Here is a 23794-nt window from a genome sequence, read left to right as displayed (position 1 = left end):
TATCCCAAATCCATTGTGGCTGGGACAATTTTTTTTTTTTTTTTTCTGAATTACAATTCTGTATTTCTCTACTGAATGCTGGGAATTTCCATCACTATTTCAAGAGAATGGTTAAAACAAAACACATTAACTTTTTCTCCTGTTTTCCAGTCAGCTTGCCATTTTGGCTTTCCTGTTTCTGTGAATGAAAACATTAATTTCATAGTCATCCAACTTCAAAACTAAGGTGTAATCTTAGATTGTGCCTTCCTTCTTTGTTGATGTTTTTTCACTTATCAGGTATTTATCGAGTGTCTAGTTTATGCCAGATATTGCTTTAGGCACTTGAGATACATAGTTGAACAAAGCAGACCAAGAAGTGATTCCTGACCAGCAGGGCAGTGGTGGGTTACTAACAATAAACAATAAACATGATGGGCAGTCAAGTGATCCAGTCTATTGGAGGGCAATAAGTGCAGTGGAAACAGTGTAGGGAAAGAGGCTGGGGGTGCTGGGTTGAGAAGCAGATGGGTAGTCCGTGTATGCTCTTTGAGAAGCAACCCAAGCAAGGACTTAAAGGAGGTGAAAATGTTAGCCATGCAGAGTGCTAGGGGAAGAGGATTCCAAGTAGAGGAAAGTGCCAGTGTAAAGGTCTTAAAAGGGAAACACCCCCTAAGTATTCAAGAATCAACAAGGAGCCCATCATGGCTGGAGTAAAGCCAACAAGGAAGAGAGTGAGCAGATGAGGCTGGAGAGGTGATGGAGTCTTGAAGGCAGTGATGCTGAGATCAGGGAGGGCCTAGGTAGACTCTGTAGGAACTTTGGTTATTAATCTGAGTGAGAAGGGGAGACCTTGAAAGGTTTTGAGTAGAGGAGCTTACATTTTAAAAAGTACCACTCTTTTTTTTTTTCCTGAAATCACTTTTAAATTAATTCCTTCCCCACTCCCCTGACCTTTTCTCTTCCCATTGCCACTTTTTGTATCTGGACTGTTATTTTAGCTTCTTGCTTGCTTCTATCTGGCACTTAATCATCAGAGAAATATGAAAATAGTATTTTGTTCTCGTCCATCTGATCAACATTCTTTTTTATTTATTTATTTTTTGGTTCTCTGTTTCTACATGTTAAAATTGTGACCCAAGGTAGTACTAATAGTCTTCCGTGACATTGTTTTGGAGCCACCCTGCATGAACTGTTCCCTGAATGGGCTTGCTTGCTATCCACATGTGTACCAGGAACTTTTGTACTTACAGGGGTATCCAGTATTCTGGCTTCCGTGGGCCACAATGGAAGAAGAAGAATTGTCTGGGGCCACACATAAAATACACTCACAGTAACGACAGCTGATGAGCTTAAAAGTAATCACAAAAAAATCTCATAACGTTTTAAGAAAGTTTATGAACTTGTGTTGGGCTGCATTCAGAGCTGTCCTGGGCTGCCTGTGGCCCGCAGGACACAGGTTGGACAAGCTTGCTTTAGAATCGTTGCTCCCCCCGAATGGCCTCACTTCTAATTCCTTCTCTTCTATCCCCACTATAGCAATACTCCCATCTTCGGAAAATCACCAAAAGTCTAAAAGTTCTTCATTCCCTGATTTGTATCATTCATTCATTCATGTAATTTTTCATCAGAACTTTATTGAATACATATTTTGTGCCAGCAATTGTGATGGAGCTTAAGACTCAAAGGTGGGTTAAGCTAGATATATGTGCCTTAGTAGCTAACAGTTCCACAGGGGAGAGAGAGAACCATAGATTTCACATTCAGCTAAATACACCCTTGAAATTTGTGTTAAGGACCAGGAGAGAAAAGAACACATTACTTTCAGTTAGAATAATTGGCTCAGAGAGGATCTAATTTAGGCTGGGGCATCTCATTTTTGTGAGGTGAGGGAGTGAGTAAATCATTTTAAGGAGATAACATTTAACTTGAAACCTGGAGAATAAAAACCAGCCAGCTTAGGGAAGTGTGATGTGGTGGAACCAAGGCTCTTTAAGCAGAACTAATGGCATTGCAAAGACCTGAGATTATTAGGACCTTGGGAATAGAAACAGAAAAAGAAAGTTGAACAAAATCCCCTGAGGTTGGGACCTCGTGAGGACACTGTGAATGGCAAACTTGAGGATGGTGGGCAGCACAGATGATATGGGCCTTAAAGGCCAAAGTAATGAGTGCAGTTTTAAGTGCAATGGGGAGCAATTAAAGTGTTTTAAGCAAAGGAGTGGCATGATCTTTTTGGAGGTTGAGACTTCCATCTGTTCATCAAAATCCATTTGTCTCTTCTCCCTGGGCATACAGCCAGCTTACATTTCCTGGCCCTCTTTGCAGTTGGCTGTGAGCCATGCAACTGTATCCTATCTATGGCAGTAAGTGGAAATGGTGAATAGCACGAGTAGGGCTAGCTCATAAAAATTTCCCATGTGGGCTTCCTCAGACTGCTTCCCGTTTTGACTAGGCATACTGGATGATTATATTACAATGATAGAGCCACTGTCAGCCTGGACTCCTGGATGGCTGTGTGGAGTAGAAACCCTTCCTGGCCAATCCAAAACCATCCTGAGCTTTAAGTGAGTGGGAAAGAAGCACCTGATGTTTTGAGCCCTTACATGCTTGCTCCACTTGCTACCAAATTCAAATTTCTCCAAATTTAATATGATAATGTTAAAGGGCAATTTAGGCTGCCACACTAGGTGAATATGTAGATCATGTGAACAGTAACAGTGGCCAAAGAGAAGGTTTATTGTGATGTGGACTAGGTACATTTCAGTTGAAATAGATACTGGATAATTTCGAGTGAAAAATCAACAGTTCTTACTAACAGTTTTTTGTGTCTGGTGAGATTATGGAGGAAAAAAATTTTATTCGATTTTACTATCAACTGCCCTGTCAATTACTTTCTGGACTTTCCATAGCATACTCACTGAATTTCAGTAGGCATGTATTTTATTTATTCGACTGGATTGAATCAAATGAGGACAAATGAACTCTCTTTCAGGATTTCTCATTTATTACTATATTTAGTACAATGCTTTATATAAAGTACTTTCTTTCATTAAACTTTACTTAAATTAATAAACAAAAGAGCCAACTTTCAGATTTCAGGTCCATGGAGTTATTGGACGTCACTTGATCCAACGCTTGCCTTGTCACTAATACTGACTCAGTTTGACTTAAATTTTCTTTGCTTTCTAAATGAGATGTTTAATTGTGTTGAATTTTGTTTTATCTGTGGCTCAGTGGGGTAAAATAACATCATGTGGCCTGGAATTTGAATGTTTGCCATAGCAGATATGGAGAAGTGTTTTCAACAGGCACACGGGCTAATCCTCACTGCCCTCCCTATCACTTTCAAGTGACTGCAATAGCCATTGCCCATTGCTCAGAGTCGCTGACCACTCCAGTGGCACTGTTTCTTCCCTGAGTCAGGCACTCATCTGGGAGAATCATTATGATCTTCGGAAAATCTTAAGATAGGGAGTTTTTGTAATCCAAATAAACAATGATGATGTTTATAACTAAGGAAATGTTAGTGGATTTAGGAGGATGGGAGGATAATGTAGATGTTACAGAATGCAGTGATAGCAGATTTGGAGCAAAGAAAAGACTGGAATAAAGATGAATACTGAAACTCCCATGCTGATGCACTTCCTCTTATAAACTTCCGTATATAAAAACAGACCTATCGTTCCAGGATAAAGCCAGTTCACGCTTTTTGCTACCAACAGGTGGTGTTAGGGATGAGATAACATTTTAGCCTTATATATTTTATTAACTTTTTATATGTTTACTGTGTTTGTGCTTAGTTTGGATATAGTTTATGGACATTAATTCATTAATGCCTGAGAAGGCCAATAGCAGTGAGTGTTGGAATTACTGGTAATAGGAGATAAACTAATATGACCATAATATAGAAGAGATTAAAAATTAAAATTGGAAAGCATGAGGAAGATGTTGGAAATTATATTTGTAGAAGAGGTGAATCTATTAACCAATAGGAACAACTCTGAATAGGGAATAATTAACTATGTAACTTTTGAAAAATATTGTGTATTTCATGGTACATGACTAAATGTAAAGTAATTAGGTAAAGAAAGAAACTCCAATTTTTGGAGTATCTGGAAGATGAGCTTTACTACTAAGTACCCACTAGCTCAATGCTCTTTTAAGTGAAAGCTAGAGGTTTGTTCCAGAGGGTATGGGCCAAGAATAGTAGAAGAATTGTAGTAATGTTTTCTTGTGAGACATGGCCCCATAGGTTCCAGGGCTGTTTGTAGTGCACATCATAAAGGCAAGTGTAGAAGTGGCATATGGAGATGGCATAGCTTTTAAGAATTCCCTGTGAGGCTTACAAAGGGGAAGAAGGGAAATACCATACCCAGTTGTAGAAGTCAGAACAGAAAGGAAAAGGACAGATTTGAGTGCAACAGAAAAGCTATAGTCATAGGCGTCTTTGCTGAATATATATATCTGCTGAAAACATACACTCTTTGGTAAAGGACACCTCCCTTTCATTTCTATGTTGCTTGACAGCATAACGGCAAAGATATCAACATAGTTCGAAGGAGTAAGAAACTCCTCCCTTGTCCATGTGGCCTGAGAGCCAGTGACCTCATGTGTGAAAATACAGAATAAGTTAAAGGTCTGAGAAAAAATATGGCATCTCTAAATCTGATATGTATTTTCAAAATAAGTACAATCTCCACACTAACACATTATTTGTTCCAATTTTGTTTTCAAATAAATGTGCTTATATTTAAATTAATATTTCACATTATTGTATGATGTTTAAAGTAGAAACATGAGCCACAACGACTTGACTGTAATGTGGACTTGATGTTTAAGAAATATCACATTTTAGAAAAAACCATCATTTTTCTTCAGCTGTAGTACTGACTATAGGCCTGGTGTTTTCTGAATAATTAAAAGATGAAACAGAATCAGAAAACAATAGAGAGATAGAAGGAACTGAAAGTAAGAATAGGCTTTTCAGTGTGAAAGGCTGCAGTTTGAGGGGTATATATATATATGTATACATATATATAAATATAAAAGTTATAATTTTAATCATAAAGTTAGATTAAGCTAGGACAAATATGAGTTAGTTCTTCAAATTCATAAGCTTTAGAAATGTGGAATTTCCACAGAAGCTTACTGAGACTATTTTAAAGAAGTAACTTTACATACTGAATGTAGCATGGAACTCATTTCTCTCATGCCACCTTGTTTGGGAGGAAGATGTAAATAAGTGAAAAAGTATGTAATGTGTGGAAAACTGCTCCACAGTGGGTTATTATGGGAAATTAGAGATTTGTTGAATTTATGTATCCCATATGATTCTTACTAGATATAAAATACCAAGTAGAACATATAAATGCACTTATTTTGTAGTTTGATAAAATGTATATGTTGTATGATTTCCCTATTCTCATCCTATGTAAATTTTGTATTCTATAGTACCTTAATATGAATTTTTTCATTTCTGTCATATGTGAATTTCTACCTTATATGAATTACTGATAGTTAATAACTATTTTAAATTTATAGCCAAATGTGGAAAGAAAAAGCGTTAGTTTTCACAAGTCATATTCTTGACATTTAAAAAGATGTGCTTGTGAGCTGAAGATGATAGATATTTCTTTTTTAAATTAACACATTTTGTGCTTTCTCTAGGCTGGAATGATAAAAAGTGATAATGAAGAGTATTTCATTGAACCCTTGGAAAGAGGTAAACAGATGGAGGAAGAAAAAGGAAGGATTCATGTTGTCTACAAGAGATCAGCAGTAGAACAGGCTCCCATAGACATGTCCAAAGACTTCCACTACAGAGGTAGGCATCTTGACAAAGCTTAATAATGGAATATAATTTTAAGATATTATGAAAATAACTCTCTCATCAAGTAAGAGAATGTGATTGTCATGTGCTCTTGTATAATGTGGTGGAGGTAGCAAAAGAAGTTTACTTTTATAAATCATGAAATTTGGCTGGCTTTTAAAAAAATGCATAGAATATATGTTACAGGCATTTATTCCAGTGTGTTATATATCCCTGATATGACTTCTTTTAATACCTTTATATTAAAACTATTGGTTCTCTAGCTTATGTTAAAATTTGAAAATATTTGTGGTTTGTGCTTTACAGAAGTATCTTATTATGAATTATCAGTGTTATTTTAAACCTTTTAAAGGACATATATTCACATGACAAACAGTTGCTTTTTGTTTTAAGACCAGTGTGATGGATGTATTTGAAAATAATAATGCTACTTGACTTTAAAATCTATTTTGCAAAACTTTTACTATATGGAGGAGACAATGAATCAAATTCTTCTGTGGAATTTTATTTCAAATTAGGCTAGAACTGCTAAAGTCAAGTAAATTATGTTGCATAAAAGTTTTCTATTTTTGTTTGTTTGTTTAAATTAAACCTGAAAGTTACTTACTATTAAGGAGATATGCTTATGCATTGGATATAAAATTTCCTTTGTGGAGAAAAAGAAAATTTGGGAATCCATTTTTTTTTTTTAACCAAATCTCAAAAAGTCTCTTAACATTTGCCAGGACAACTTTCTTAATGAAGAATAAAGAGTTTCCTCTTTAGAAATAATTTATCTTCTAGATTGCCTTTTGAGACTTGTTACCTAGTCATCTGATTTTCAGATGCTACTAACTTCTCCTAAAATTCTTTATGAATAGAATAGTGCAATTTAAGATAACTTTAAAGTTAACACATCTTGAAAATTTTAAAGAAATTTCTCATTTGAAACAACAGGACTATATTAATAAATACAGTATTATGAAATGTGTGTCTAGCTTATAGAGTCACTGTAGTGGCTTTGCAGTTAGACTTGGTGTGAGTAATAATAGCTTTGCACACCAAGTTGTTGTTACCTTAGATTAGTACTTAACCTCTCTGAGCCTCAGTTTTTTTATGAAAAAAGAAGTAATATATATTGCACAATTGTAATAAGTATTAAACGTATATGCAAATTGCTGAATGTAGTATTCAGCAAAAATGGGTGCTTAATCAATGCTAGCTGTTATTTAATTAACTGTTAATATTTAATATCTTTGCAGAAGATTAGCATGTTAAGAGTTTTGTTTAAGTTGAACCATTAGTCATTGTCTTCAGGTGAATCTCAATTTTCATATTCTAAAATTGTTATTCTAAATCAGAAGACTGGTTATGTTAAAGAAAAGGTAGTAGGATATAGTGCTTTTTCTATAAGTAAATCTTGGTTGTTGCATATTACTAATATCTAATACCTCTTTCAAAGCAATGGTTAAATATTTTTTAGGAAAGCATAGGCCACATGCTATGGAATTGTACAGGAGAACTGAAAGCCAGATGAGTTACTGTGGCTGTCCTCCCATCAGCTCCATCTGTCATAACGGTAGTTTCATCAAGCTGTACCCTATTACTACATTTCAATTCCCGAAGGTGTATATTTCTATAAATATTAGTCCTAGTACTTTTCATTAGTCTGATATTTATAAGAAGAGTTTTTTTGCTTGAAGTAAGAAAGTTACAAGAAATACTATGTTTAATACTTACTGTATTTTTTGATGGTAGAATAGGGAAATTAACTGTACGTATACATAAAGGAATTGGATGGAATTACAGAAATTTGGAACATTGCTTTAGAAAATTATTTAAAATGTCAATTTCAATAGCATCAACACACTCAGTTTACTTAAAAGTTGTTTTTAATAATGCAGATACTGAAGACTGAGTTTTTCAGACATTAATAGAAGATTGCAATTATAGTCGAAGTAGGCCACAAACTAGAGTAATGCATTCTGAGACAAGTTTCAGTGGTCATGGGTCAGAGCAAAAGGAGTTCCTCTGTCACCTCTTGATTACCTTAAAACTTGAATCAAAATTAAATCATTCTGTTCCCTTAAAATGTTCCATGATAAATGTTAATATGAGCTTAATGATTTTCACCTTATTATGAAGCTCTGATTGAATTAAGTTGTAGGTGATATAAATTTACCTCTTTTTGAGAATCTTGAATTGTAACCATATACGTTAGAAGTGTAACTCTCTTGCCTGGGGGAGCAAGTGATTCAGATTCAGAACTTTTAAATTCTTCCTTTAACATCTTGGTAGCAAGATGGAGAGCCAAGTCTTCTCATAGACCAAATACCTTCCAACTGTAAATTAAGAATATATTTTTGTAATGTATTCCATTATTTTAAAATGTAAAATTGAAAAAAATTAGGTTTAGAAAGGTATATTGATTTATAAATGAAAGGAAAAGCACTATATAAAATAGTGCCTTTTCTGGATTAATTCAAGATTTTATTTTAGGAAACATATGAGGTCTTTCTTAATGAGTTATGTAGGAAGAGGAATAAAATCCATAAGCTAAAACTTACTTGGAATGAAATGTGTTTGAGAACCATGGTCTCCATACATTTCTCTGACAGCAAGTCATCAGTAGGAGTTTTGATCATAAGCGAGCCATTTCTGACCCTGCAGGATTTCATCAGTAGGGCCCATGTAAACAGTCTGCCCTGTTTTGCTACTTGTCACAGTAATTGACTAGCTACATTTCTTGATTTGGCAGTTTAGTTCCTCAGAACCGCCATTCATTTGAGCTCTGGAGTTTGTTGCAAGTGTTATACATTAAAATCTATTAGGACCTGAACTAGGAGATGGAGAGATAGAGCCAAATGGATAGAAATTGAAGTAAAACTGTTGGAGTTTTGTGATGGGGTAGATGTTGGAGGGGGTGGGGAAAGAGAGAAATTCTAATCTAGAAGACTAAACAATTCTCTTTCCAGAATTCAGGTATATAAATTGAGAAACAGAAATAGGCTTGATAAAGGAGAATGATAAATCGGTCCAATTTAAGTAGATTAAGTTATATGATCTTTTAGACCACTGAGTGAATTAAAAAATGCATGGTGTATTTCCATAATCATGTCCCAGAGTCAAAGTGTGAATGGCCTTCTAAACATTTCTTGTGGTAGGAATGGGTAGAGATTAGCTTGAGAGTGAAATAGCAGTTATTGGCTTGTCGATTGTTAGAATGCCCCTTCTTGCCTTCTACTCTCTCATTCTCAGGTGTATCACTGAGAATCTGAAGGTATACACTGCACAGAATTGGGAGCCTATGAAAGATATTTGCTATATATAAGAAGGACTTTATGTCTCCAGAAAACAAAATTGAAACTAGAAACAAAACAAAAATTATGCTTCTCCCACACTCGAGAGCTCTACGCTATTCAGCTTGACCAAATGAAAATATCTATTTCTATTCCCTGTCCACTAAGAATATTCAGCTGAGTTTCCAACAAAAGTCACAGCTTTGAAACTGTTAAGATAATGTATCATACAGTATGATTCAACAACACAAAAACATACAATCAATCCCATATATAGCGGATTCTTCTTTCCTGACTCTTAATAGGAAAGTTGTATTTTCACAATGTGAAACATATGAAGAGTTGTTTAAAAATATATTGAACTAAGTAGTAAAGTCAAAAATACAGTGCTCTGCTTTAGAATTACTCTTTAAAGAATAAGATCTAAAGCAGTTTTACATTTGGCAATATAAATAATGGTGTCTTCTAGTACAGAAGTGGCAAGTATTCATAACACATAGCACTGCCAGTTTCCAGCAAACGTATAGCATCCTTTTCATTAAACAAAAAACATAAACTTGGCATGCTTATGACAAAGAAATTTGTCTACTTCATCATGGTGGGCAGATTTAATTTGCTTCTTTTTCAGATCTAGGGGTATGGAAATCACATTTCGAAACTCTTTAATTTGGACAAAATTATGTTATATTTGAAATTATAATTGGTAACAATATACTTAATAAAAATTAAAGGGTCATAAATTTCACCTCTGCTATTAAATCAATCATTTGTCTAAACTCATGTAAAAAATATACCCCTGCCTATCTCTTAAGAATGTTTACTCTGTCATCACTAAGGAGTTTGCTTTAGGCAGTTTACTTTTTGGGGGGAAGGTGGTTGAACTTGTATGACATCATTCAGCATTTTACATTTTTAATTTAATCCCTAGGCCCTAGGCTTTTCCCCTCAAATTACCCGCTATTCATTCACCAGAAGCTTTGTGTTAAAGTAATTTTTGTAATTACATCCTACCAGTGGGAAACGAGGAATAGTAGGCCTTTATCTCCTAGCTTCCTTTCAGGATTTTCATTTTCCTGCATGAACCCAAATGCTTGTGTTGCTGGCGTGGTTGTCATGGTGCTGTGAAGGCGTGTTTTTGTCCCAGGTGGGAAACATGCAGAAGTCAGAAATGATTTGGGAGTTGCTACTGGTTGCCGGGGAATTAAACTATGAAACAAGAACTAGAAAAATGAGAAGATTATTTCTTATTTTACTACTCCTAGGAACTTCCTAGGCCCAGACCCCTTCCTTGAATCTGTAGACATGTCAGTATATACTCTAACCTGCTGTATTTGGAAGTTCTCATGACCTATGCCCTGATCAAAGAGAATCATTGGTGGGCTTTGTAACGCACACAAAAATTGAGTAACATAAATTAATTTTAGCAGATTTTTTTTTTAGTAAATGAAGTATGGAACATATTATTACTAAATTACTAAGATATGTCAAGTAGCAATCATTATTTTGGGTAGGTGTTAAATTATAAATTTTTCACACCTGCATCATCTTATTTAGCAACCAATCATTTTGTCAAGGCTATTACTATTGGATTCATGTGGAAATATTAATCATATTTGTGGAATTTTTTGTCTGGTTGGTTTTGTATGTTTCACAATTGGGGTATTTATAACAATTATTGACAAAATGAAGGCAATATGAAGATTGAATTATTACATAAAATAGGAAGCAGAGTGAAGGTTAAAGAGCTTTCAGATGTGAAATATAAAGGATAATACTTTATTTTTTTCATTAAATTGCCTTACTGAGTTTCTTCTGTCTCTGTATGGATAGGTTCAATGAAAAGAGCTTATTTAGGACATAGATAGACCAGGATTGAAGTGTTACAAATGTAAATCCATATTTTTTTTTTCCAATAAAGAATTGAAGATGAAAAGACACAAAATGTGTTGAGACTTCAGAGCTCGGGATTACTATTTAGTTCTTGATCTTGCATTAACGGAGAAAGAGAATTGGGAGGTTTTAGATATGTTTGACTGACTGAAGTGAAATTGAAGGCAGTAAACATATATCGAGGTAGAAAGCCAATTCAGATCATTTGGACCAGATCTTGATTCTTAAATTTAGTAATTGCCTACTCAGAAATAAGCTATATCAATTACTGATTCATAAAGAAGCAGTTCATACCAAGAAAAAGCTTCGCTAGTATTTAAAATGTACTTGCTCTTTTAGAATATAAAACACACTGTATTATCAAAATGTAATGTTTGCTTTCTCGCGTGTCAACTGCTTTTGCTTAGGAGGGATAGATCCTTTTTTTAGAAAAATTTTGAGTACATTTTGACTCTGCTCATGCCAAGTGTGCCTCCTTAACCACATTTTATTTTGTTTTTATTGTATTTTTTTTTAAAATTCTACTTTAAGTTCTGGGTTACATGTGCAGAACGTTCAGTTTTGTTACATAGGTATAGCCCTGGGGGTTTGTTGCACCTATTAACCCATCACCTACATTAGGTATTTCTCCTAATGTTATCCCTCCCCTAGGCCCCTACCCTCCTACAGGCCCAGGTGTGTGATGTTCCCCTCCCTGTGTCCATGTGTTCTCATTGTTCATGGTGTTTGGTTTTTTGGTCTTGTGATAGTTTGCTGAGAATGATGGTTTCCAGCTTCATCCATATCCCTGCAAAGGACATGAACTCATCTTTTTTATGGCGCATAGTATTCCACATTAACCACATTTTAAAGCCTGTACTTCTTCTTTTTTTTTTTTTTTTTTCCAGGTACAACGATTTATAAACTTTCATGTTAGTAAGTGGGAAGCATTTGTGTTAGTAATCCAGACATTTCTGGAGGTTTAATAATCTTTTGTTTCATCATTTTTATTTATAGCTCAGGCACTCAATATATTTTTAAAAGATAATTTTCTATAAATTAGATGTCATTTATTTTTCTGTCGTTTTATTTTCCTTTCTGGATCATCAAGCATTAACTTTAAACATAATATTTATTTATGAGAATCAATACTATCCACTCCTGAACATGTTCATTTAGGATTTTGCAAATTGTCTGAGAATGTGTGTGTGTGTGTGTGTGTGTGTGTGCGCGCGCGCAGCTCCTACATCTCTGTGGAAGAGTCAGGTTATTCTCACTCCTCTTTTTTTTTTTTTTTTTTTTTTTTTTTTTTGTTTTGAGATGGAGTCTCGCTCTGTCCCCCAGGCTGGAGTGCAGTGAGTGGCCCGATCTCAGCTCACTGCAAGCTCCGCCTCCCGGGTTCACGCCATTCTCCTGCCTCAGCCTCCTGAGTAGCTGGGACTACAGGCGCCTGCCACCGCGCTCGGCTAATTTTTTGTAGTTTTAGTAGAGTTGGGGTTTCACCGTGGTCTCCATCTCCCGACCTTGTGATCCGCCCGCCTCGGCCTCCCAAAGTGCGGGGATTACAGGCGTGAGCCACCGCGCCCGGCCTAGAGGATCTTTTTCATATGAGATTTCCTACCGGGCATCTTCCGGATATATGGGGTAAAAGTTGATGGTGTCTGTTAAAGAAAAAGAAAACATGGGAAAAATAAATGTAGCTCTGAAATAGCATTTTTATTTGAAAATTGTTTGAGTTTACATGAATTTACTGTCAATTTAAATGTGGGAACTACACATAGGCTAAAACAAATGCTCTTTTAATGCATAATTTTGTAACAGGAGCTGAATACTTGCTTTTGTTCTTTCTGGATACTAGAAATTTTGCTCTAATTTTCAGCTGTTACCTGTCTGGTCTAAATATCTAAATTTAAAAATTCTCAGTGGAAGTTCTTGAATTTGGGACTATATGCTGGAAGTATTTGTTTTAGGAATGATTGGAGTTATTTTCCTCAGTAAGACTGTATAGAGATTATTGTAGACAACCAAATATACAGCATATTCCTGTCACTTTCAGCACCTTACTAAGTATCTGAAAAAAATGTTTTACAAGTCTGATTGAAGTATTTGTTGAAAATAATTTTTTTCATCTCTCAGAACTACTGTAACCACTTATATTCGCCCACACGAAATTGTTCAGTGCTTTTGACCTGAGATATTTTTTATTTGAGAGCTCTGACTGATAATATCAAATATCTTAAGTCTTTGTGTCCATTTTTTCTTATAGGGCTGTCTTTATCACTCATTTCCTGTGGAAGGCCTTGGTTCTCTCTAGTGTGCTTTACAAATTGCTGTATATTCTTTTATTGTCAAGGGGTACTAATACATTTTTCTCCCTAAGTTCAGTCCTTTGTATCCGCACTTTGGCAGATTTTGTTTCTATGTTTTCATGTTTTGTCAGGTTTTATTCCACTTGTTACAGGGATAAAAGCCATGTCTAAGCCCGAAGGTCCTTGTCTCACCAAAAGGTGAAACAAATAATAAAAACAGATTTTCTTTATGTCCGGTTCTATGATACTTGTACTAATACAATGACCCTAAAGAGTCTTCTACTAATGGAAATTAGGGTGTTAGAACCATTTTTTAAATTTCTTCATTCCTAACTTTTGGATAACATATAGGGAAAGCCAGTATGGGAATGTATACAGACATACATTGTCTTTTCTCATTTCATATGCCTGGCCTTGGCTTGCTTTTGGGTGTCATGGGAAGCCCTAGTGGACATCACTGCTATGTACAGTAAATGGACCTTTCTAATTATGTTTAAAGAAGGTATTAAGTTAATCAGGCTGGGATATGTTGTTTTTGTCTCCTTCAATATCCCTTTCTGTTTGATGACCCAACATTTGAAAAATCAGTAGAAACGTTTGTGTGGTTCACCTAAGGTTGCTGTCATCTGAGTTCTTCAGGGTATCATTTTGTCACTCGCCAGCACGCTTCCTCTTAAATATGTGGAAGCAGTGTTCTAAAATGCTGCCAGCTCAGACTTACACATATTATTAATGGGCATCTCTGAAAGATATTGGGACTATTTTTATCGATTTGCAGTTTGAAACATAGAAATTGGACAAAATTATTACAACAATCACATGGATTCTTATTGTGGAATAAAAACCCTACCTTCTTTGGATTTGTCATATTTCCTGATTATGTGGCCCCCGTTATATTGAGACTCAGGACCTGAATATTGCCCAGCCCACTTGCAGTGTACATAAAAACATCATTCATTCCCATTTCTTCCTTTCATTACCTAATGACAGCTACACTAAAGCAACTAACTCAGGTAATTTGAATTAACTTCAAGTTTTATATTTCAAATAGGAATTAAGGAAATGGGAAACCAAGAATTTACTATAAGTAGTAGGGACTACAAAGTGAACAGTCGTTTTATTAATAAAAGGATTTCATTGTGGTACATATTAATTCTTTACAAATGTTCAAGGATAAAACAAAGAAAGAAAAACAAGAAAAAGTAGCTTAGCTGTCTTACAATGTTGAATGCATCAAATGTCTATTAAAATTTCTGTTTAAAAAATCCTATATTCACCATAGTATGGGCTCCTTTGGCTGGTCAAGTAGGCACTGCTGGACTGGCTATCTTTTCTGCATGGTATCTGCTAGCCTGTTAGTATTTACTGCCAGCTTGACTAGAGTCTCCTCTCATTATCATTAGTACAGCAAATCACCCTGAGTTCTGGCTGGGACTGCTATTTGTCCAGCCTATATGATCCATTTACTCACAGCTTCTGGTGTAGGACCACATCAACACTGATTCAGCAGCTGTCTCTCACAGGCTCACCAGGAGACTCAGATATTGCTGTTCCTGTTGCGTAAGAATTGTGGGAAGTGACAGCTTCTTAGGTTGCGAACAGAGTGACGTCCTAGCTGTCCATAAAGTATTCTTCCAGAATCTCCAAAACAGAGCGGGAGAAAAGGCTTTGGCTCTTACAGTTCCTTGATGATTTGTGTATTTTAGTCTCTTTAATCCAAAGTAAAGAATCTCTCCCTAGCCCTTGAATCTGTATGTGAAAATCCTGTATTTTAATCCTTTAATGCTTAATCCTATCTCTCCCCATCTGAGACTTGGCTTTGAAGGGAACTGGGAAGAAATTACAACCACTGTCTTCCTAGTTCTGTTTATGTCCCTCATCCAGAGGCAGCCTAAGACCAAAAGGGCTAACCTTGTATTTTCCTACCTCTAATTATATGCTTTTTCTTCACTAATCCAGACTAATGACTAAGACTTATGATAAACAGGAGTTTCTCTTCACAAGAGGAAAACAAAACAAAAACAAATTTTAAAAAGTTTGTGATATGGTCTCCAGGCCTACCGTTAATGTACTGTGTGAAAGCTAAGCATTCAGAAAATCCTTTCTCTCTTAACACAACCTAGCCTACAAATCTGTGTTTTATAAATGTTACTTGAATCCAGTAGCTGAATATTGAGTCTCTTTCTATTTTTTTATATTGTGTTAAGAATGCTTAACATGAGATGTATCCTTTTTTAAAAAGGATGAATAATATTCCATGTATGTATATACCACATTTTCTTTACCTATTCATCTATCAATGAACATTTAGGTTGTTTCCACATCTTGGATATTGTGAACAATCCTGAAGTGAACACCAGGGTGCAAATATTTCTTCAAGGTCCTGATTTCAGTTCTTTTGGATGTATGCCCTGAAGTGAGATTTCTGGATCATATGGTAGTTCTATTTTTTAATATCCTGAGGAGCCTCAACATACTTTATTTTCTCTAGGAACTGCACTGTTTACATTCCCACCAACAGTGCAAGTGTTCCCTTTTCTCTACATCTCCTCAATACTTATCTTTCTTACCACAGGCATTCTAACAGGTGTTATGTAAGGTCTCACTTCTGTTTTGATTGTTATTTCCCTGATCAGTGATGCTGAGTATCTTTTCATATGTCTATTGGTCTGTCTTACATTAAAGAATTGTCTATTCAAGTCCTTCACCCATTCTTTAATCAAGTTATTTTGTGTGTGTGTGTGTGTGTGTGTGTGTGTTTGTTTTTTTTTTGTGCATGTGTTTTTTGTTTGCTTGTTTTGCTACTAAATTGAAGGAGTTCCTTAGATTTTTTGGATATTATTCTCATATCAGATACATGGTTTGCAAATATTTTCTCCCATTCTATAGGTTGCCTTTTCACCCTGTTAATTTTTCTCTTCACTGTGTAGAAGCTTTTTAGTTTGATGTAGTGCTACTTGTCTATTTTTGCTTTTGTTGTCTGTGCTTTTGGGGTCATAACTAAGAAATCATTGTGAAGAGCAATATCATGAAGATTTTTTGCTTTCTTCTGGGAGTTTTATAGTTTCAATTCTTACGTTTAAGTCTTCAATCCATCTGGGGTTGATTTTTGTGTATGGTGTAAGATGAGGGTTCAATTACATTCTTTTGCATGTGGATATTCACTTTTCCCAATACCATTCATCGAGGAGACTCTCCTTTTCCCAGTGTATGTTTTTGTGGAGGACCATTTGACCATATATGCATGGGTTTATTTCTGGACTGTCTATTCTGTTCCATTAGTCTGTCTGTTTTTATGCCAATACTATATTGATTTGGTCATGGTTGCTTGGATATAGATTTTGAAGTCCCACAGTATGATGCTTCCAGCTTTCTTCTTTGTTGTAAAGATTATTTTGGCTACCAAGGGTCCTTTGTGGTTTCATAGGAATTTTATAATTATTTTTTCTATGTCCATAAAAAATGCCACTGGAATCTTAATAGGGATTGCATAGAATCTGTAGAGCACATTGGGTATTTTAAGTGGTATGGAAGTTTTAACAATAAGTTTTCCAATGCATGAGCATGGGATGTCTTTCTATTTATTTGTTTCTTTTTTATTCTTGATGCAATATTTCTACTGTGTAATATTCTCCATCCCTTTCCTTTTCTCTCCATTGACTCAAAGCCTCCAAGCCATTTCTTAGGGCTGATTATTAAGTAGGTTATCTACACACAAAGTCATGGAGGAATATTTTCCAAAATTATCCCCATTGTACAAGTTCTAATATTTATGTGGTCCACGTTGTTGTAGCTTCAAATTGTTACAGTTGCAGAAACCATGTGTGTTCAAGGGTTGTTGAAAGGACTCTTGTTAGGAGCTTTTTATTTTTTTAAATTTTTTTGTCTCTAAGTTGGGATGAGGAATGATAAAATGTCAAATGCAAAATAACAAAAAATAGTGTTAAGAATAAAATTAATGTTAGAAAAAATAAATTTTTCTGTATAACTCAAGCACACTTCACCACATGATTTTTCACTTATAACATCACAAATATAGCTTTGACATCGTGAGTAACTAGGAGAACCTTGCAATTTTCAGTTTTCTGATGTCTGTATACCCAAATTTGGGACCTTAATACTACTTGACTCTTATTTTTTTTCTATCTAATATCTGCAGATATTGAGTTTTATCCCAAATTCCACAGAATTTTTTGTGTGAGTAAAAAGGAATCAAATTTTCTTCATGAATATAGAAGCATTATATTTTATTTTTGATACTATTAAAACTGCTTAGGGTTATCTGTGCACATCAGAGAGTAGATAGTATTAATGTGGTCACCGTGAAGCCATGTACTTACTTTTGCAGATTTTTCTAACTTTATCCAGAGATAGAAAAGTGGCAGAGGTACCATGTCCAGGCCTCCCTCAGTACAAATAGAGAGATCATCTGTTTTAGTCTTCTTCAATTCTTGGCAAAAACAAAGGAAAAATTAAGATGAAACATGATGGCAGTTTCTTACTTTAGGTACCCAGTTCCAGTGACTTAAGCTTAAAGGACAGTTTGACTGTGTTATACAGCAGAGAAACTAATAAACTAATGAGGATGGGAAACCATAAGTACTCAGTGTTTAGTCCTTTGGGAATACCCCCATATTTCCAGGTATGGGGACTAAAGTATAAGACCTAGATATAAGCAACTATTTCTGAAAATATATTTTGATTAATGTAAGAACACTTTGCATTGAGATGGGATCCCGCACATTTTCTGTTCAACCCCTTTGGACACTCCCCTCACACCACCTCCCAGACCTTAATGGACATTCCTATGAAAGATATTTTGTAGCCAAAGGAAGACAGTCCCACTGTGTTACATTTCTTAGAGTAAACTTTGCCAAGATTATTCTGTAAAAACAGATTCAGACATTTGAATCTGATCTCTTCAGCTCATTTTGAGATTAGATCTTCAATCTGGGTCTTTAAAACACTAAATAAATAAAAAATCTAAGCATGGACTTTTTTGATAGAAGATCTAACATACATCTGTTTAATAATCTTTATTATTTCCTATATTACAGAAAGGAAAAAAGAGCTAACATGTTTCAGCTACTTTGTGAGAAAACTAAAGCCTTTATTAGAGGTAGATTGGGTGTTTATATTTTATGCCTTCAAAAACCGTGAAGACAATATTAAATTACAGATGATAAATTTTAGATGAACACTGAGGGTATTCTTGATGCAAGGTAGTTATTATTATCATTTATTTATCAGATGCTCGATATATGCTCTTTCATCAAATAGTATAGCATACATCAGTAAAGATTAGTATTAAAACCAAATCATTGTCCAATTAGCATTATAGTGAATGATCTAGCAAATATGTTGTGTGACTTTAGAGATATCAATGAAGGCTCAGGTGTTTTAGGGACTTCATGTGAATATTCAAAGATGCTTGGGTTTTGATTCAAGATACAATGACTGGGAGAAAGGAGGCCATTCCTGAGGAAAGAAGACAAAGTTTAGAGAACTAACTAATGGTGATAGTATGGAGAAAATATTATTATCAATAATTCTTAATTACTGAAAGTAAAAAAGGCACATAGTGATATGATATTACCTTGATGCTGTTTTCATAATAACTAATTCAACTAGATCGATTCAGTGTCTTAGATATTATTGTTACATAAATATTTATTTTCTTTTAGTAGAGTTTATTCCAAGGGCTTACCTATTAAATAGTTTTGTAACCTTGGTCAAATTACTTAACCTATCAGTGCTTAAGATTCCTCATCTACAAGGCAGAGAAAATAATAATGCTTACTTCAAGCATTGTTCTTTGGAGTATATATAATACTGACTTAAAGCAATTAGCTTTAGTTTCTCGTACTTACTAAGCCGTCAATAAGTTAGCTCTGACTTTTTTTTTTTTAATCACAACTACATCTTTCCTTTGTGATGGTTTTATAATCTTATAAAGAATTATCAGCCACTTTCTTTGAGCATGTGGTTTGTAGCATATTTTCTTATTTTTATTTTTATTTTTTTGAAGCAGAGTATCTCTCTGTCGCCCAGGCTGGAGTGCAGTGGCATGATCTCAGCTCACTGCAACCTCTACCTCCCAGGTTCAAGCGATTCTCCTGCCTCAGCCTCCCGAGTAGCTGGGATTACAGCAGCCTACCACCACGCCCAGCTAATTTTTGTATTTTTAGTAGAGATGGGGTTTCGCCGCTTTGGCCAGGCTGGTCTTGAACTCCAGACCTCAGGTGATCCACCCACGCAGCCTCCCAAAGTGCTGGTATTACAGATGTGAGCCACCGCGCCTGGCCTGTAGCATATTTTCATCATAGTATCACTTACTGCTCAACCCTGGCATCATGCAGATACTCTGCTTCATGTTTCTACTCCCAGCTTTTAGGAAACTGCTGTCCAATAGGATTTTATGTGATGATGGAAGTGTTCTAAATTAATGCTGTCCAGTATGGTAGCCACTGGTCATATGTAGCTATTGAGATGTGACTAGTGTAACTGATAAACTGAACTTTTATTTTTATTTAATTTTAATTCATTCAAATTTATATAGTTGCATGTGACTAATGGCCCTTGTATTGGAGAGTGTGGGTCTCCTTTTCTTTTCTTTTTTTTTTTTTTTTTTTTTTTTGAGACGGAGTCTCGCTCTGTCGCCCTTTTCATTCAACATTGCTTACGCAGGGTCTAGCCTAGCACAGGGTAGGTCTTCAATAAATATTGATTGAACAGATGAATGATGAGTGATTCTGATACTCAGAAATGTTAAGAACCTTGCTAAGAAAAATAATTTTTTTTTCAGAGAAGAGTCTTGTTCTATTGCCCAGGCTGGAGTGCAGTGGCATGGTCATAGCTCACTGCCACCTCAGACTCCTGGGTTTAAGCAATCCTCTCACCTTAGCCTCCCCAGTAACTGGGTCTACAGCTGTGCACCACCACATTCAGCTAATTTCTTTTATTCTTTTGTAGAGATGAGGTCTCACTATGTTGCCCAGGCTGGTCTGAAACTCCTGGTCTCAAGCAATCCTCCCACCAAGGCCTCACAAAGTGCTCAGATTCTGATGGCTCACGCCTGGCCAGAAAAATAACTTACACAGTTTCTCCACATTTTTAATTAGATAATAAAAGTGACAGCTTTGCAAGTACTTTTAAAACTGAACAAAAAAGCTCTCAACTAAAATTTTTTGGGAAGGTGAAAAATGAAGTAGAACAGTTAGTGTGACATAGAAGAAGGCCCATACTGTCAAAGATTGTCTGTAATTTGTAGATGAAAATTACAAGGAAGGTAATCTGAAATTGCACTTACCACCTTAGATGTCTGGCTATCAAACCCAGACTGGGTAATGAAGTCCCCGGACTGTATTCTTTTTACTGTTGGAGGGTGGGATTTGAGTGGGACTCAGGAGTGGGATGCACAGCACAGAAGAGGTAGTTTGTGGGGTCCTCCAGATTTAGGATGTAGAACTTGCTTACTTAGTCACTGGTATCACACGTTTCTTTCTCTTTTGTTTTCATCTTGTGAACTTTCATAGAGATGTACATGACTCTCCGAGATGATATAAGTGTCTTTTGTCTTCATATATATCTGGTTGGAATTTGAGCCCTTTCGTCCTTTGTAGATATTTATTTATTATTTACTTTGAGACGGAGTCTTGCTGTGTTGCCCAGGCTGGAGTGCAGTGGCATGATCTCGACTCACTGCAACCTCCGCCTCCCTGGTTCAAGCGATTCTCCTGTCTCAATCTCCCGAGTAGCTGGGTTTACAAGCATGCATTACCATGCACAGATAATGGGGTTTTTTTTGTTTTTTTTTTTGTTTTTTTGTATTTTTAGTAGAGACGTGGTTTTGCGGTGTTGGCCAGGCTGGTGTTGAACTCCTGACCGCAGGTGATCCGCCTGCCTAGGCCTCCCAAAGTGCTGGGATTACAGATGTGAGCCACCACGCCCGGCCGTTACTTTATTTTATCAACATTGTTACCACATTTCTCTAAAGAAAATTTTTTTTTTGCACCCTTCATCTGTTATCCAGCTCCCCCTCAACATGACTCTCATCCTCAGCAATTTACATAAATAGTTTTCCGCAGAGACCTAAAAATTTCAACAGATTGCTATTCTCAGAACTTATTTTCCTGGTCCTCTTCATGATGACACTTCATAGCAGGTTGTTTCTTTAAATTTTCTGTTTTTCTCCTGATACCCTTAGTGTAGCCTCCTTATCCCTTACTATCTTCGATCAGTTGTTTTGGGTCTCCTCCTTCTCCTATAATTTAGTAGTGGATTTTTTTCTTACACTCAATTGTATCCTACATAGTTTACAAGGGATGTTCTTTTTGTAGTTTCAAATATGTTCACTGAATATCCATGGTCTTCTCTAGTATAGGTTTTGTGATCAGAAAGACGTGTATTCAAATCACAGCTCTGCAATTATCAGCTCTGTCACTTGCGGCATTTTAGGAAGCCTCTTTAGATATCACTGCCTCGTCTATAAAACTAAAATTCTGCGTGTCTCAAGATGCTCTTAATGATATGGTGCCCTACACAATATGGGCAGTCAGCTCACAATTTATATCCTGTTTTCCTCTCCCCTTCTCCTGTCTTACCACAGTCAAAACTATAGTTGATATTCTTTTCTCTTTTCTTTTCTTTTCTTTTCCTTTATGTGATGGAGTCTCACCCTGTTGCCCAGCCTGGAGTGCAGTGGCATGATCTTGGCTCACTGCAACCTCTGCCTCCCTAGTTCAAGCGATTCTCCTGCCTTAGCTTTCTCAGTAGCTGGGATTACAAGCGCCCACCACGGCGCTGGCTAATTTTTTGTATTTTTGGTAGAGACGGGTTTCACCAGGTTGGCCAGGCTCGAATTTCTGACCTCACATGTTCCACCCGCCTCCAGAGTGCTAGGATTACAGTGTGAGCCACTGCGCCCATCCGGTAGACTTTTCTGATATTTGTCTCAGGTGAGAAAGGTTAATGCCAGATTATGAAGAACCTTATTTTACAAGTTTAAAAAAATATACTCACAGAAGTTATGTACTACAATATGTATTTTAGAAAATCTGTCTTCCATTCATGCGGAATACAGAATACACTTGTGGAGTATAGAGAGGAGTGAGAGAGTGGAGGCAGGGAAAATAGCTTGCAGTGTTTTTTCCTGGAGTACTAATCCAGGTGAGAGGTGCTGAGGGCATGAAATGTGTCAACTCCAGTGTGAAAAGGAAGGAGTGAGTTTGGCTGAGCCCATTTTAAGAATCACGGTAGACATTTTTATGGGGCTGCTTTGACTTGAGGCTGTTCATGATCATTATGACCATTTCATTTTTAATTTTAGAAATTTTAAAATAAAAGCACAACAGCATTCCTTAGGCTATCCCCTGACTCCTACCCAATCTCTGAGTATAAGATTCAGGAATGGAGCAGAAATAAGGGTTCTTTGTTTTATATATGTTACTTAGTACTTTTGTAAATCCAGAAAGCATATTTAAAATTTATTTCCTAAGTCGTTAAATCATAGTTGTAAATACCCCAACATAATGTGCTTTAAAAGTAATGTAATGTGTCCATCTTTATGGAAGGAAAAGAGAACGTATGATGCCTGCTCTGATGTAGTGTGGGATGCAGTTAACTAGGCTTCCTCATCATCTCCCCTGCTTGTTCTTTCAGTAAATTTAGTCATACTCCCTTCTGCATCTGCAGTGTCTTCTTGTCATCTCCACTTGGTGTTCACTATCCAGTGTGGGTATCATCATTTCTTTTTTTCTCTGAAAGTTTTTTTTTCTCCTGATATTTTATAGTTCTTATAAGTTATGTTGATTTCATACTTTGTCATATACCGTATTATTATGTTACTTCATACGTTTTTAATTCTTAATTCATTGAAATGTTTTTTAGCTCCTCCTATCTGATTTACTTGCAAAATAAATAACAAAATCTTTCATGAGAAAACTGTGCTGATACATTTGCTTTTTCCTTACCTTACCTCTCGTTAAGGTCCTCCACAGAGACCTGTGACTCAGCTTGGCTAACATTGAGCTTGTTTCTAACCCTCCACCAGTTCCTGGACTACTCCCTCTTTATCCTTTCCTCTTATATTCCAGTTTTAGTAAATGACACCAACATCCACCCAGTTAACTCCATGATTTTCACATCCCTTATCCAGCTGGTAGGCAGTACCCACAAATTTTACATCCAGATAGCTCTCAAGAAACCACGCAGGCTCTGTTATTTCCACTTCTGTTCAGAGCCTAATAATTTTTGTTTCAAATACTGCAGCAGCATCCTGAAACTGTTTTCCTGCTTCTAAACCTATCTCCCTCTATTCCATTTTGAGATAGAAGGTTACCAAATGTTGTGGACTGTGTATCCGCAGCACATGCAGGGGATATGCACACACATACAAATATACTACTATCATTTATGCATTATGGAACGTGCATCCTATGTATTATAGAACTTTCATGAAGCTATAAATTATGAAGACTGTAATAAAGAGAACTATAGAAATTCTTTTTCTCCATATTCCAGTAAAT

General features: G+C 35.9%; 1 protein-coding gene across 1 annotated transcript in view; it reads left to right on the top strand.

The window, feature by feature from the left end:
* Nucleotides 1–23794, top strand: part of ADAMTS3 (ADAM metallopeptidase with thrombospondin type 1 motif 3) — a 288194-nt gene that overhangs the window by 143135 nt on the left and 121265 nt on the right. Inside the window, exon 4 of the mRNA XM_007998846.3 lies at nt 5650–5806. Coding sequence (XP_007997037.3) covers nt 5650–5806 — 157 coding nt within the window. The remainder of the gene's footprint in view (nt 1–5649; nt 5807–23794) is intronic.

Source organism: Chlorocebus sabaeus, chromosome 7 (assembly GCF_047675955.1).
Source record: "Chlorocebus sabaeus isolate Y175 chromosome 7, mChlSab1.0.hap1, whole genome shotgun sequence".
In the NCBI taxonomy this organism is placed as follows: domain Eukaryota; kingdom Metazoa; phylum Chordata; class Mammalia; order Primates; family Cercopithecidae; genus Chlorocebus; species Chlorocebus sabaeus.
This window is presented reverse-complemented; position numbering and strand designations above follow the sequence as displayed.